This window comes from Ochotona curzoniae, unplaced genomic scaffold (genome assembly GCF_017591425.1).
Source record: "Ochotona curzoniae isolate NIBS_2020 unplaced genomic scaffold, NIBS_Ocur_1.0 contig_883, whole genome shotgun sequence".
In the NCBI taxonomy this organism is placed as follows: Eukaryota; Metazoa; Chordata; class Mammalia; order Lagomorpha; family Ochotonidae; genus Ochotona; species Ochotona curzoniae.
In genome coordinates, this window is record NW_024466599.1 from 23,399,685 (window position 1) to 23,411,762 (window position 12,078).

Genomic DNA, 12,078 nt, shown 5'->3' on the forward strand with positions numbered 1-12,078 from the left:
GAGACAAGAGGAATAAGCCAGCCTGATTCAGTAAATAAATCTGTGTGATGAAGCCTTCTCTATAATGCATTTTTATTGCCTTCAGGAAAATATAATAATTACAACTCACAATAAAGATTAACCAGGCCGTGGAAATAAAGGCACTTCAGTGAAAAGAGTTACCTAAAATTAGCATATTAACATTGTGGTTTCTGAGTTATGGAAACTTATTTCTCCTTCATAAATATTTTTGAGTGTTCTTTAGACTGGATTAAACCCTATCCCAGCTTTTGCTTTTGTTCCAGAATCTGAGTCAGTGGAGCATGATTTAATGAGGTTTCGCTGTATTTTCATAGTTGGAACAATCTAGAAAAGTTACCAAGGCTCAATGTTTCAGATTTTCTACTTCAGCACTAATTTTGAATCTTCTATCCTAATGTCTTCCAAAGCTACTAACCTGCCCCAGAAGTTAGACCATTTTGCACTGCATTTAATTTTTTAGACTTTTTTTGTTGTTCCTGATAGGAGCAAAAATCCACCCTCAGCCACATGTTCTAATATGGCTTCTGAAAACAGTCTCACTAAAGAGACTCCAGCCCTATAAAAACTATTCTGGTGTAGTCATTATTAAAGATGGATGCAGTTTAAGGACAATGTCCTCAAATGTAGAACTTCATTATTAAATTATTATTATTTATATATTATAGATTATGATTAAGTTAATATTAAAGTTGAACTTTATTAAAGAAATCATACCCATTATAAAAGTAGGTGAGCATTGCAAATTTTTAAACGCCAAAGGCAAATACAGTTGAAATTTTGAAATTTCATCATTTTAAATCCATTGTAGACAACGTTAAGCAAAAATTTAAGAGCAGGTCTGTATTTCTGTTCTGGTGAGTTTTCTTTTTTTAAAAACATGGCTTGGTCTATGCTAAGCTATATCCTACTTGTCCCTGGGTTTAAACTTGACCTTTGTCCATCAGCAGTCCATTGTTTATTTTTGGCTAAATATACCTCTTGAACTCTGTGCCCAGGTGTGATATGTACAAATGAGGAACCAAAGTCAAATGTAAAATAAGAAGGTAGTCTCATACATTACTTTTGTGAGTCTTATGAAATGTTGTGACTAATTACTATTTGCTTATTCCTTTAAAAACTATCAAATGCAGATTAGGAAATATTGCACGTAAGTCCTTCTTTTCCTTTTAGTTTTTTTTTTTTTAACTGTTACTTCTGACCACAAAGCAGTTGGGCTCCTAAATACAGAGCATGGGAGGGAAGGCGAAATTGTAAAATCAGACCATTAAATTAAGTTTGCCTACAAGGTACGCTTGAAAATTGATGCCAGCATTTAGACATTTCAGACCAAAAATTCACATTGTAGACAATAGCCATATAATTTGGGAATAGTTTTTGGCTGATTTGAATTACATGAATAAATATTTGAAATAGTTGTATAATTTAAGTGTAAGAGATTCTGAAGCGCTGGGATATAGAATTTTCTTGGAAGATTTTTCTCTTAAGGGGTAATTAATATTTTAATTATAGAACTAAGACGTGTGTGTGTGTTTCTCTTTAATGATTTGGCTTATGGTTTGGTTAGAGAGTCTTGCATTGAGGGATGCGGGCTAGGTAAGCTAGAAGAACAGGTTACAATCTGTTTTGTGAAACTTCGACCAGATGTGATGTCTCGTGTTAAAGGCAAACTTCCAAGTTTTAATAAAATTTTAGAAACCTGCCAATGAGAATTTTGAAACACTTGCACATTCCTCTAGTATTTATTTTCCTTGTGATTGCCGAAATAACTCTGAAGTTATTAAACAACCATCCATTCTTATTTGAAAATTAAAGAATTCAATTTTACGGTTCAGCTACAATGGCTAAAATGATAAGTAGTATGAGATGTTTGTTGCTAGTAAAACATTCCAGTTTGGAGCTTGGAGTTAAAGCCTAGGCTTTGAGCAATGATGAGCAGGCAGCTGTATTTCTGTTTCTGAATTTACCACAGGGGACATCATACAGGTGCACAGATTTCTTTTAGGATCTGTGATTTGGGGTCAGCTCAGACTGATTTGTTGATGTATTCTGTGAAGAAATAGGTAAAGAGATATCTGAAGACAGCTGAGAAAAATCAGCAAAGAAGGTGATGATTCAGAGTAAAGGGGGATGGGGGAAGGAGAATTGGAGGTGGTCTTGATAGTCCCAGGGAAGTGGTAGGAGACTAGGAATACACACACACTGGGCGCCGTGTAGACTTACTGTGTAAGATTGGAAACAAATTCATGGAAAGTGGACTTAAAAGCTGAATTTATGTTGGTGTATAAAATCTTTTTAAATCAATGCAAATGAGGGGTCTGTACAAAGTTCTGAGTGAGAAGTACTATAAAAAAAAAGGTGCATGCATTTCCCATTTTTTTGTACCAAAATAAACTGCTCTTAAAACCAGCCAGAGATAGATTGTGCAAGCAAATGGTGGAGACTAACATTGTGTTGTCAGGCAGCAAGAATTTAGGATAGTCCAGGCTGTAAAAGGTGTGGCTGACTCTGAACTCCAGGCGTGGTATTTGGTAATGACTGAAGACTAAGAAAGACTAGGAAGCTGCTCTCTCTCTTTTTAAATTCATGGTGGTAAACACGTTCAGAATCCCTTGACTTCCACCAAAGGTTAGACCATTTCATTTTCCTTGTCTGCTCTCTGTCCTTGACTTCACCCACCCAAAAAGGAAGAAAGTAAGAGGGTCCTGGCATTTAGCACCCCAGTCTTCATGACTGTGCCTTAGGATGCTCCGTGAGCATTCTCTAGACTTGTCCCTACCTATGGTGTGGAGGCAGACATTTTTGGACTTGTCAGTGGAAATTAAAGAAAAATGTAGTGAGCAAGACCTTCTGGCTTTGAGCTGCAATTAACTTTTTGCATAAATTGAAGAGCTCTGGATGTGGGTGTGTACCCAGGTTGACTAAGGAGAAACAATTCAGAGTCTGTACTCTTGCTGTTGCATATTATTCCTGACCCAGGGGTGGGAGCTGTTTGACACAGATAGAGGCTAAGAGCTAAGATACATGCGTATATGGCAGGGACCTCTGCCATAGCCCTGGAAGTCAGGAGATTAAGAGTAAATCCCTCCTGAATGCCAAGCATACCTATGCCCACCATTTCCGATTTAGTTTCTCCACCATCTTCAAGAGATGAGTATTATTCTCCACGTACCCTTCCCCCATGGTGGATTCCTCCACCTTGTTGCAGTATTGTAGCTCAAATTCAGTTGAGATTCTTTCATTGCAAGCATATACCAAGCACAGAGTCCAGCATCTTGTTGTCCAGATAAATTCGATGGTTTCTTGGGGAGACCATCTCTGGTCTGAAGGTAGAGCTGGCAGAGTCCCGATCAATTAAAAGCCACAACATAACATCAGGAGCATTATTCCCTTACCCTACAATGAGAAACTGCAGTTCTCCTTCCTGAACTAGTGCTTTTCACCTGTGGTTACCTTGTTCTGCCGTGCTTGGCTGGGGGCCTGTGTCTGCTTGAACACTTTTATTTCCTTTGGTTTAGATCTTCAGTGCTTATCTGTGCCTGTTCCTTTGCTTCCAGCTCCTCTGTGAGGCGCTCAGCAATGGCCGCTAGCTTCCTTCCTGTGGGAGCCTTGTGGCACCATGACATACATGTTAGACAGCTCTTTGCAAGCTGCTTGCTCGTAGATGAGAACAGTAACAATACTATGGCACTGCTCATCTTTGTTACGTACTGAAGCCTTGGCTACCGTGATAAGTGCTTTACATGCTTTGTCATATTAAATTCTTACAAGATCTCTAGGAAATTGTGCTGTTACTCTATTGTGGAAAGTAAGGGATTGAGATGCTGAGAAGTTAAGAATTGTTTCAGAAGTCATAAGCCCAGATGAAGTTGTACCCTTATTTTAAAATAATTCTGTCTTACCCTATCAGCTAAGCCTTCAATCTGAAAGAGGAAAATGACCCAAATGGATAGGAGAAAGCCATATAATTAAAGTACTAGTTTGTCTCACCTACCACACTGTGGGGTATGTGGCCTAACACTACAGTGGCCATAGAATTATTGTTTGTTTTATTTTGATTCCCCTACAATTTATTTTTGATAGTCTTTCCCATAAGGGTGCCTTTATGTGGGAAGGCTACCATTCAGATGCCCCAGGCAGCTTTCCCTGTCCTCCTCCACACAGCACCTGCATCCTCCTCTCAACGGCTGTAAGAATGTCCAGCTTTGGATGGGTGAAACCGTCATGTGGGGTCTCCTTGCAAAAAAGAGGGAGCAACTGGGGGCTGTGAGTGGGAGTGACAACGGTCTGGTAGGGATAGCTCAACTTTTCTATGCTTGTTCTCTTCTGAATTCCTTTGTACTTTGCAGCTTCTTCGAAGTGTTGAATTTCTTTTTATCTGCGTAATGGTACCTGTCATTCACACTTTAACACACTAGAGTATCACATCTTTGAAAGTATAGTGAGAGTTTATTGCCCCATCCCATGATTAGGACCATAGTTAAGTGTATGTTCTTTAACATACCACTAAGAAACCCAAATAATTCACATAGAACTATAGAGCTTTAGCTTTGTGATGGGATTGTATCTAGCATGGGATTTATGGTGAAAAGTCAGTACTGTACTTGGGTACACAGCTCTGTTTATTGTTGGTTTTAAATATTTGCCTGTTTTTTTAATAAATAGCGAAAGATATTTTCATGATGAGACTGTGTCTTCCAGTAGACATCAGGCCTTAGAAACATCTTCCTTTTAGGTGAAGAATCTTAATCTTTTCCCTCTAAAGTTAGCCACATACCCTGCAGAAAATACAATCTGAAAAAGCCCTGTTTTCAAATGGCTGCATATTAGAAATTACCATTATCCCTCTTTCTAAACCTCTGCCACTTTGCACCTCAGGTCCATTTCCTCTTTTTTTTTTTAAAGAAATCTGGCATATCTTATTTTTGTTGGTGTGAAATGAAACCATATGACTCATGTATAATGTATAATTATGTATGCTGTATTTTAAATTAGTAGCATACTAATGAATTATCCTTTATAATTAGCCTTCTGAGTAGAATGGACCTTGGGTTTGCCAGATGTGTAGACAATAGAAAACCCCAGTTGGCCTTGCATTGTTCTGGGCAACAAATTATTCCTGAGTTTATGTGTCATGTGTCTTGGAAGGTAAAAAAAAAATGCTGGAGATATTTTATCATACAGTATTTGGAATTACCATGCAAGTCATTTGAAATAAGAGAACAATAATACTTAGTACGTTAGGCATGAAAATTGAGGCATTTTTAAAGGGCACACCCTGTTAGAACCCTGAGGTATCAGTGCGTTGCTTGCATCTACAGAGTTGTAGATCAAAGAAGTTGTGAGTCATGGGCGCATCTGTAAAAGTTGAGTATGTATGCCAGACCTTTTCCATGGGGTTTTCCTTGCCTTTCTTCCACCTTTGAAGCAGCAGATTTGTTAGTAGCTAGTTGCTTTCCTTTATGTGCAGTTGGGGTAGGGCAGAATGTTGCGTTTGAACATTAGCTGACACTCCCTGCCTCACGGACAGTTGGCTTATTGATGACTTCTACACGCTGATGATTGTCTTTTCACTCTCATCTTCAAGAACTTCTCTTGATCTGCTTTGGGAGCTTTTAGAGCAAAAACAAAGCAAAACAAAAGAATCCAAGTATCCCGGATACAACATGCGAGCAACATTCGGGTTAGGAAATAATGGACTCACGAAACTGATATCAAGATGTTGGAGAAGGAATAGCTCATTAGACAAAGATTTTTACTCAGTAAAATGCGTAAGATTTTGCATTTTTCTTAGTGCAGTGCATGTAATTTCAACAACCAGAGACTCATTTAATTAAGGAGAAATGTCTTGTAATTAGCATACACAAAATAATCCCTTGAAACGCTAACTTGCTCATTCAGACTTTTGGTTTAATTTGGATACAGGCATGGTAGGTTGCTTCAAAACAGAGTATACGGTAGGGAGACAAGCTGAGGATAGAGATGTGGTCCCTAAGATAGTGCCTAGCTCTATGGGTGAGGTGGGAATAAGAGCGTGCTTGTGAAGAATTAAATGGACTCCAGTGTCACTGTTCAGCAGTTCGGAGAATTTGAGCAAACTCAACTGTTCTCTGAATAGTTCCTGTTCCTGGGAGCTAAGACTAACAGTAATGCGATTAGTATAATTAAGCCCACCGTGTGTAAAATCTCTTATGAGATAATTTGAAGTTGTTTCCATGGAAATCTATGTTGTAAGCCTCAGTCAATTTGGAAAGAAAATTTGTGAGGAAAATCCTTTATGAGACATGGTAAAATTCTGTATTGATTCAAAAGACAACTAAGGTGCAGGCCCGCACATTCATGCACACACATGCACGTGCTGTTTGAGTGGTGCATGGTTATTCTGTGGACGTATTGTCCTTTGGAGGGTAATAATCATGCTTGAAGATTTTCTTTGCTTTTTTGTCCATGAACTTTGACAATTCCTGGCTTGTTTGCATGGATGTCAGAAAGTAAGCGCAGAGGGAGAGGGAAGGCATTAGACTTCTCCATTTTAACACCTTTGAGGAACTATGACCTCACCAGGCACACTGTAAACATTTCAAAGCTTCAAGGAGGTCTCCTCACGCAAAGCTCCTGCTCTCACCTCCTTCTTACAGGCTTGGTCTACTGTGAAACGCTAGTCAGGTTGAGCAGCAGTGCATAGGAGAGGGTGTGGATAGCCAGTTTTATTATCAGGCAACGTGGTTGTTTGTATTTTGCTTGTATTTTGTCCTTTGTATTAAGGGTTAAGCATATGTTATTTCTAATATTCACAGTGAGCCTACCATTTATAATTAAATTACTGAGCCTCAACCAGTATCTTAGGGTTTTCCCTAGAGAAACAATCAATAGGGCGTATGTGCATACCCAGTCCTTGATATAAATGCCACTCTCTCTGAAAAGTATTTATATAATTATTTAAGCCTATATTTTCATATTCATTTTCTTTGAACTTGAAATCTTGGATATACATGGATTTCAAAAAACATTTTGTAAAAAAAATCAACTTGAATTCTAGTTTCCGTAAGCTTTTTAAGGTGTACTCATGTATATTATGAAGGAGATATTTACCTCAAGGAGTTGGCTCATAGCTGGAGGAAACTGGTGAGTCCCACTCTTCAGGAGGCAGAAGCAGTTGGAGAGCCAAGGAGGGCGTGAAGTTGCGCTCTTAGTCTGAGGGCAGCCAATCGGCAGCATTTCTTCTTCCTCACAGGAGATTGCTCTGGGTTTTATTTTTTAAGGTTTTCAATTCATTGGCTAAAGCCTACGCCAAATAGGAAGAATGGTTTGTTTTTACTCGCAGTCTCCTGGTTGAATTGTTAATAAGAAAGCAACAATAATGATAACCACTAAGCTTTATTAGCAATATCCAGATCAGGATTCGACCAAATATCTTGGTGCCACATATAGCCAAACTGAAGCATGAAGTTAACCATCACAGCCAAAGTGGGTTTTCTAGACTATGTTGCTTGCAGCAGGTAGATCCACAATTTGAACCTTGGTCTGTTTATAAACGCCTTGCTTTTTTGTTTTTATTTGCTGTGCCTTAGCCTAGTAATTAGGTTGTTACTTCTAGATCTGCGACATCAGTCTCATTAGAAGAATAAAAATTTACATCTGAGCATGAAGGGCAGGAAGCATGGGTGCTTGGGGGCACTGGATTCTAGAGCAGCTGGATGAAGGCAAGGTATTTGGGAAAATCGTTTGGGTGGTGATATGGAGGAGTTGGATTGTGTTGGAAGAAGGGATTCAGCAATTTAATTGGTTCTGTAGAATGTAGTCCTTCTAAATTTGCATCTGAAAATGAACTTCTTGGAGGCAGATTTGATTTGCGCAGTGTACCCACAAGGCTGGGGCACGGCTAGACCATTCTACTCTTAGTAGACAAGTTGAAGATTAGTATTAACGTATTAGATGACCATAGCCTGGAGAATTTTTGCTGTCTTTTCTGAGTGACTGAGCATTACCATTGACTCCTTCTCTGTGTGTGTTGTCTGGGTAGATCAGTGGCCTTAGCTGGCACTGTGAGTCATAAGTTATGTTCTGCCTCCTACTCCCATTCACAGGCCTGGAGAAGACCTGACTGGGGCCTGAAAGTCCCCACTTTCCTAAAGTGAGCAGTGTGGTTACTGGGTTGCAACAACCATGAGCCTGGGCACTTGCCAAGTGCTTCCCTAGAGCAGTCTCTGCTGTGGTTTCCATATAGAAAAAGAAAGTGAGTTGTAGTTCCAATAGAACGTGACTAGGTTTATTTTGGGCAAATTTTTGGTGAAATCGTTTCTTTTCACTGTTGGGGGTTGAGATAATATTACACTGTTGAACACATACCCAACTTCAAATGGAAGAATGGACCAAACAGGAAGAATCCCTGCCAGAACTTTTGGCACTAGACTCTACAACTCATTTGGTTAACTGTCTCTTAATTGAGATGCCCTAGGTCTAAATAGGTTTATTCTGAATGACAAGTTCTAATTCCTGCTTTATGGTTCATTTTATTATGGCTTGAAAAGTCAGTCTGGGTTTTGGTTCTTACGTGACTTCAGGCTTTATCTCTGCTTCAGCGGATCCTCCAATGGTCTCAGAAGAGAAAGGGCCCTGTTATCGACTTGTCAGTTCCGGAAGGCAATGCATGCACCCTCTGTCTGTGCACCTCACCAAGCAGCTCTGCTGTTGTAGTGTGGGCAAGGCCTGGGGCCCACACTGTGAGAAATGTCCCCTTCCAGGCACAGGTAAGACATGCCAACTGCGTGCTCCCCAACATTCCCAGTGACGCAAGTGCTCAGGATGACTTGGGAAGCTGGGACTGTTTTGGGTTGCTGACTTTAAATTTAGTTTCTGGTAATATACGGTGTTTCTGTCACATTTGTGGAGATCACAGTCATGCCAGGTTGAATCAGTGAGAAGTATATATGCGAAGAGCTTTTCTTATTTCTGGATAACATCGGACTGCCTTTTGAATATCAAGGAAAACCATTATACTTTATTCACAACTTCCAGGGTTCAAAAGCTGATAGCCAAATACAGAAAGACCAGCAGGGCTGAAGGATCCTTTGCTTTCATAGCAATTGGCCCATCCACACTTTCCAGTAACTGTGACCTTGTCTGGGTTGACTCATTCACTCATTTTTTGAATCTCATGCTTAATTTCTTTAATTGGAGAGGGAGGGGATTATATTCGTGATTGACTCTGTTATGAAGATTAATAAGTAACTGAAGGGCGGATGCTGCCAAAACCCACTTGGAACTTGCAGAACAGAACAGTGTGAAGTTGATTCATTTTCCTTTAGTTTAGTGCATGGTTGGGTAGTCTTAAGCCCTGAAAAGCGGAAATTCTATCTAAATACCTTCCCTTCTACCAGCCCATCATCCGTCATTGAAGCAGGTTCCTATACAGTTAAGAGAAAGAAAATGAAGTGTGACCTGAAAATATTCAGTATGGTATTAACGAAGGAGTGGCTTCAGGTTCCCCGACTCGCTAAACAGCGTGCTAGTGATTTTTTGATGTGCTACTTCCTGCCTAGAAAATGGCTTTATGTCACAGAGCCAGGTAGCATCTTACAGCTGTGATGCAGTCACCTGAGTTTGAATGTAAACTGAAGTATCATTATCCACCTTTGTGGTTAGACTATAAAAACTGTTAGGGCTAAGGATAGTACAATATGGGTAATTTGTTGGCAGGCTACATCACTTTAGACACCTCCAAGGTCCCTATAACCCTCCTGCACCATCTAATCCACTAATTCTTACAAAGGAGCAGTCAAGTGATTTTCATAAAACTCTGTAGTTGATTAATATTTCAAAATTTGACAGAAAAACTTTTTTTTCTGGAAACATGTATTCTTTTCAAGGATGAATTGTATTTCTTGCTTAAATAAGAGATATGACCATTTGGTGTATAATCCTTAAGGAAACAATATCTTAGCTGGCTTGAAATGTGTATTCAGAGTTTGAATTCTATTGAGAACTTATTTCAGGTCCAGAACATTGAATAGAAGACCTCTTATTCAGTGGAAGGGAGAGATGACGGACATGACTTTCAGTTTTAAAAGCAGAAATGAAAAAGTGACCATAGCTCCTTGGTGTCTGCTTTGGGTGATCTGCCTCCAACACTAACAGCAGAGGGATTAGGTGGAGTTTTCCTGCTCAGGCCACACACTGCATGGCTATCCTTGGCATTCCCCTTGACTTAGCTGTGGAGATTATGTGCTCAAGGTTTGCGAATCTCATGTGCTGAGTCTAATTTTTTTTTTAAAGATTGCAAAATCACTTATTTTTGGCACAAAATAGTGATTCCAGGGCATCGTGTTTCTTCTCATCCTCTGGTCATTGCCAGGCTTTTGCCTCGCCGTCATCTTTTGGACATGTGGCTATAGCTTTCGTGGCATGTCTCAACTTTGCGGGATTCCTTTTCAGTTCTTTCAGACTCTCTCTTCCAAAAATTCCCCTTTCTGCTATTAGTCAACATCTCCAGACTGCTGACATGCTTAACTTCATTGTGGCTTTGGTGTTCACCTAAAAATAAGTCATGAGAATTTTAGCACCTCGTTTTCATGAACAATGATTTCTCTTTGTTTTTTTTTTAAATCTTGCTCGTGATCTTCGTCAGCAATTTCATGGAATTGTAATAGATCATATTGAAGCAGGATAAGAAGAAAGTCTAATATTGACTGATATTACACATATACATAGCATGAGCTATGAAATATATATATACAGAGTCTTATACATGAAAAGTCTGCTAATAGCTATGTATGTCTTATGTAACATAGTAGTATGCATTAGTATTGTATCTTCTAATTGGTTATGATATATAAAATATGTGTTAAATATGTTATATGTATAATGTATATATTCTGATTGGGTGGGTTAAGGGGCTTACAAGTGGAGAAAAATATTTTAAGAAGGAATTTGGACTTTTCCTGTAAATATGCACAAGTTTACCAGAGATTCAAGCAATTTGCTAGCATTTTGCATCTGTTTTGAAGTTTTTAATTGTAACTATATAAGTGATTTATTGAGACATATTCATCATGATATTTTCCTCTGTATAAGTTTGCACTGTTAGATTTTTAAAAGGAATATTTTCCCATCCCAAATCTAGCTGCTTTTAAGGAAATCTGTCCTGGTGGAATGGGTTATACAGTTTCTGGCGTTCATAGACGCAGGCCAGTCCAACACCATGTAGGTAAAGGACCTGTATTTGTGAAGCCAAAGAACACTCAACCTGTTGCTAAAAGTACTCATCCTCCACCTCTCCCAGCCAAGGAAGAGCCAGTGGAGGCCCTGACCTTCTCCCGGGAACACGGGCCAGGAGTGGCGGAGCCCGAAGGTGAGAGTGAAAATGGCCCATAATCTTTAGCCTTTGGTCTGTGTGTCTTTGCTCTGATTTTTGCTTTTTATGTTCCTCTAGAACAAATTTTTTCAAGCCTTAGCATTGTTGAAAGTTTAGAGCAGATCATTCTTTGGTGAGGTGCTGGCGGTACAGGATGTTCAGCAACATCTGTAATCTTCAACCTCTATGTCCCATGCCTGCCTCCCAGGTGTTCCAACAAAGACAGGTGTCCAAACTTTGCACATGTTCCCAGCTGGGATAGAGGCAGGGGGAGGAGTGGTGGTGGAGGTAGCTACAAAATTATCTGTAATTGGGAAGCTCTCTTCTAGAATGATTTGGATTCAGCAGGTAAAACATTTCATAATAATTTCAGTATTTTGTCTAACAATGTGGAGGTTACTGATGCTTGATGTTTATCCCTGAAGAGTGATTTAGCTCTTTTAGGTAATAGCCCTATTCATTTATTTGGCTAGAGGGTCTTGTAATAAATAGTAGCTTTATTCAATGGACTCCACCTTAGAAAGTTAAAGCTTCAGCTGAGCTTTCGTGAAAGAGTAGAGCAGGCATTCAGGAATAGTGGAAGGGGAAGTGTAGAGGGCAAGAGACAGTGGTTCAGAGTGATCTGGGCACCTGACACAGTCCTTGTGTCTACCTTTTGAGAATCCTGAGATGTAGAGATGGGACCATGACTGGTCAGATGTCATATG

General features: G+C 39.5%; 1 protein-coding gene across 10 annotated transcripts in view; it reads left to right on the plus strand.

Moving 5' to 3' along the window:
- Nucleotides 1-12,078, plus strand: part of LTBP1 (latent transforming growth factor beta binding protein 1) — a 396,687-nt gene that overhangs the window by 266,566 nt on the left and 118,043 nt on the right. For 5 of the 10 annotated variants that reach the window (XM_040993049.1, XM_040993050.1, XM_040993054.1 and 2 more), the window contains 2 exons: nucleotides 8,601-8,768; nucleotides 11,141-11,368. In XM_040993049.1, coding sequence (XP_040848983.1) covers nucleotides 8,601-8,768; nucleotides 11,141-11,368 — 396 coding nt within the window. The remainder of the gene's footprint in view (nucleotides 1-8,600; nucleotides 8,769-11,140; nucleotides 11,369-12,078) is intronic. The other 5 variants (XM_040993058.1, XM_040993053.1, XM_040993057.1 and 2 more) reach the window with 1 other exon arrangement.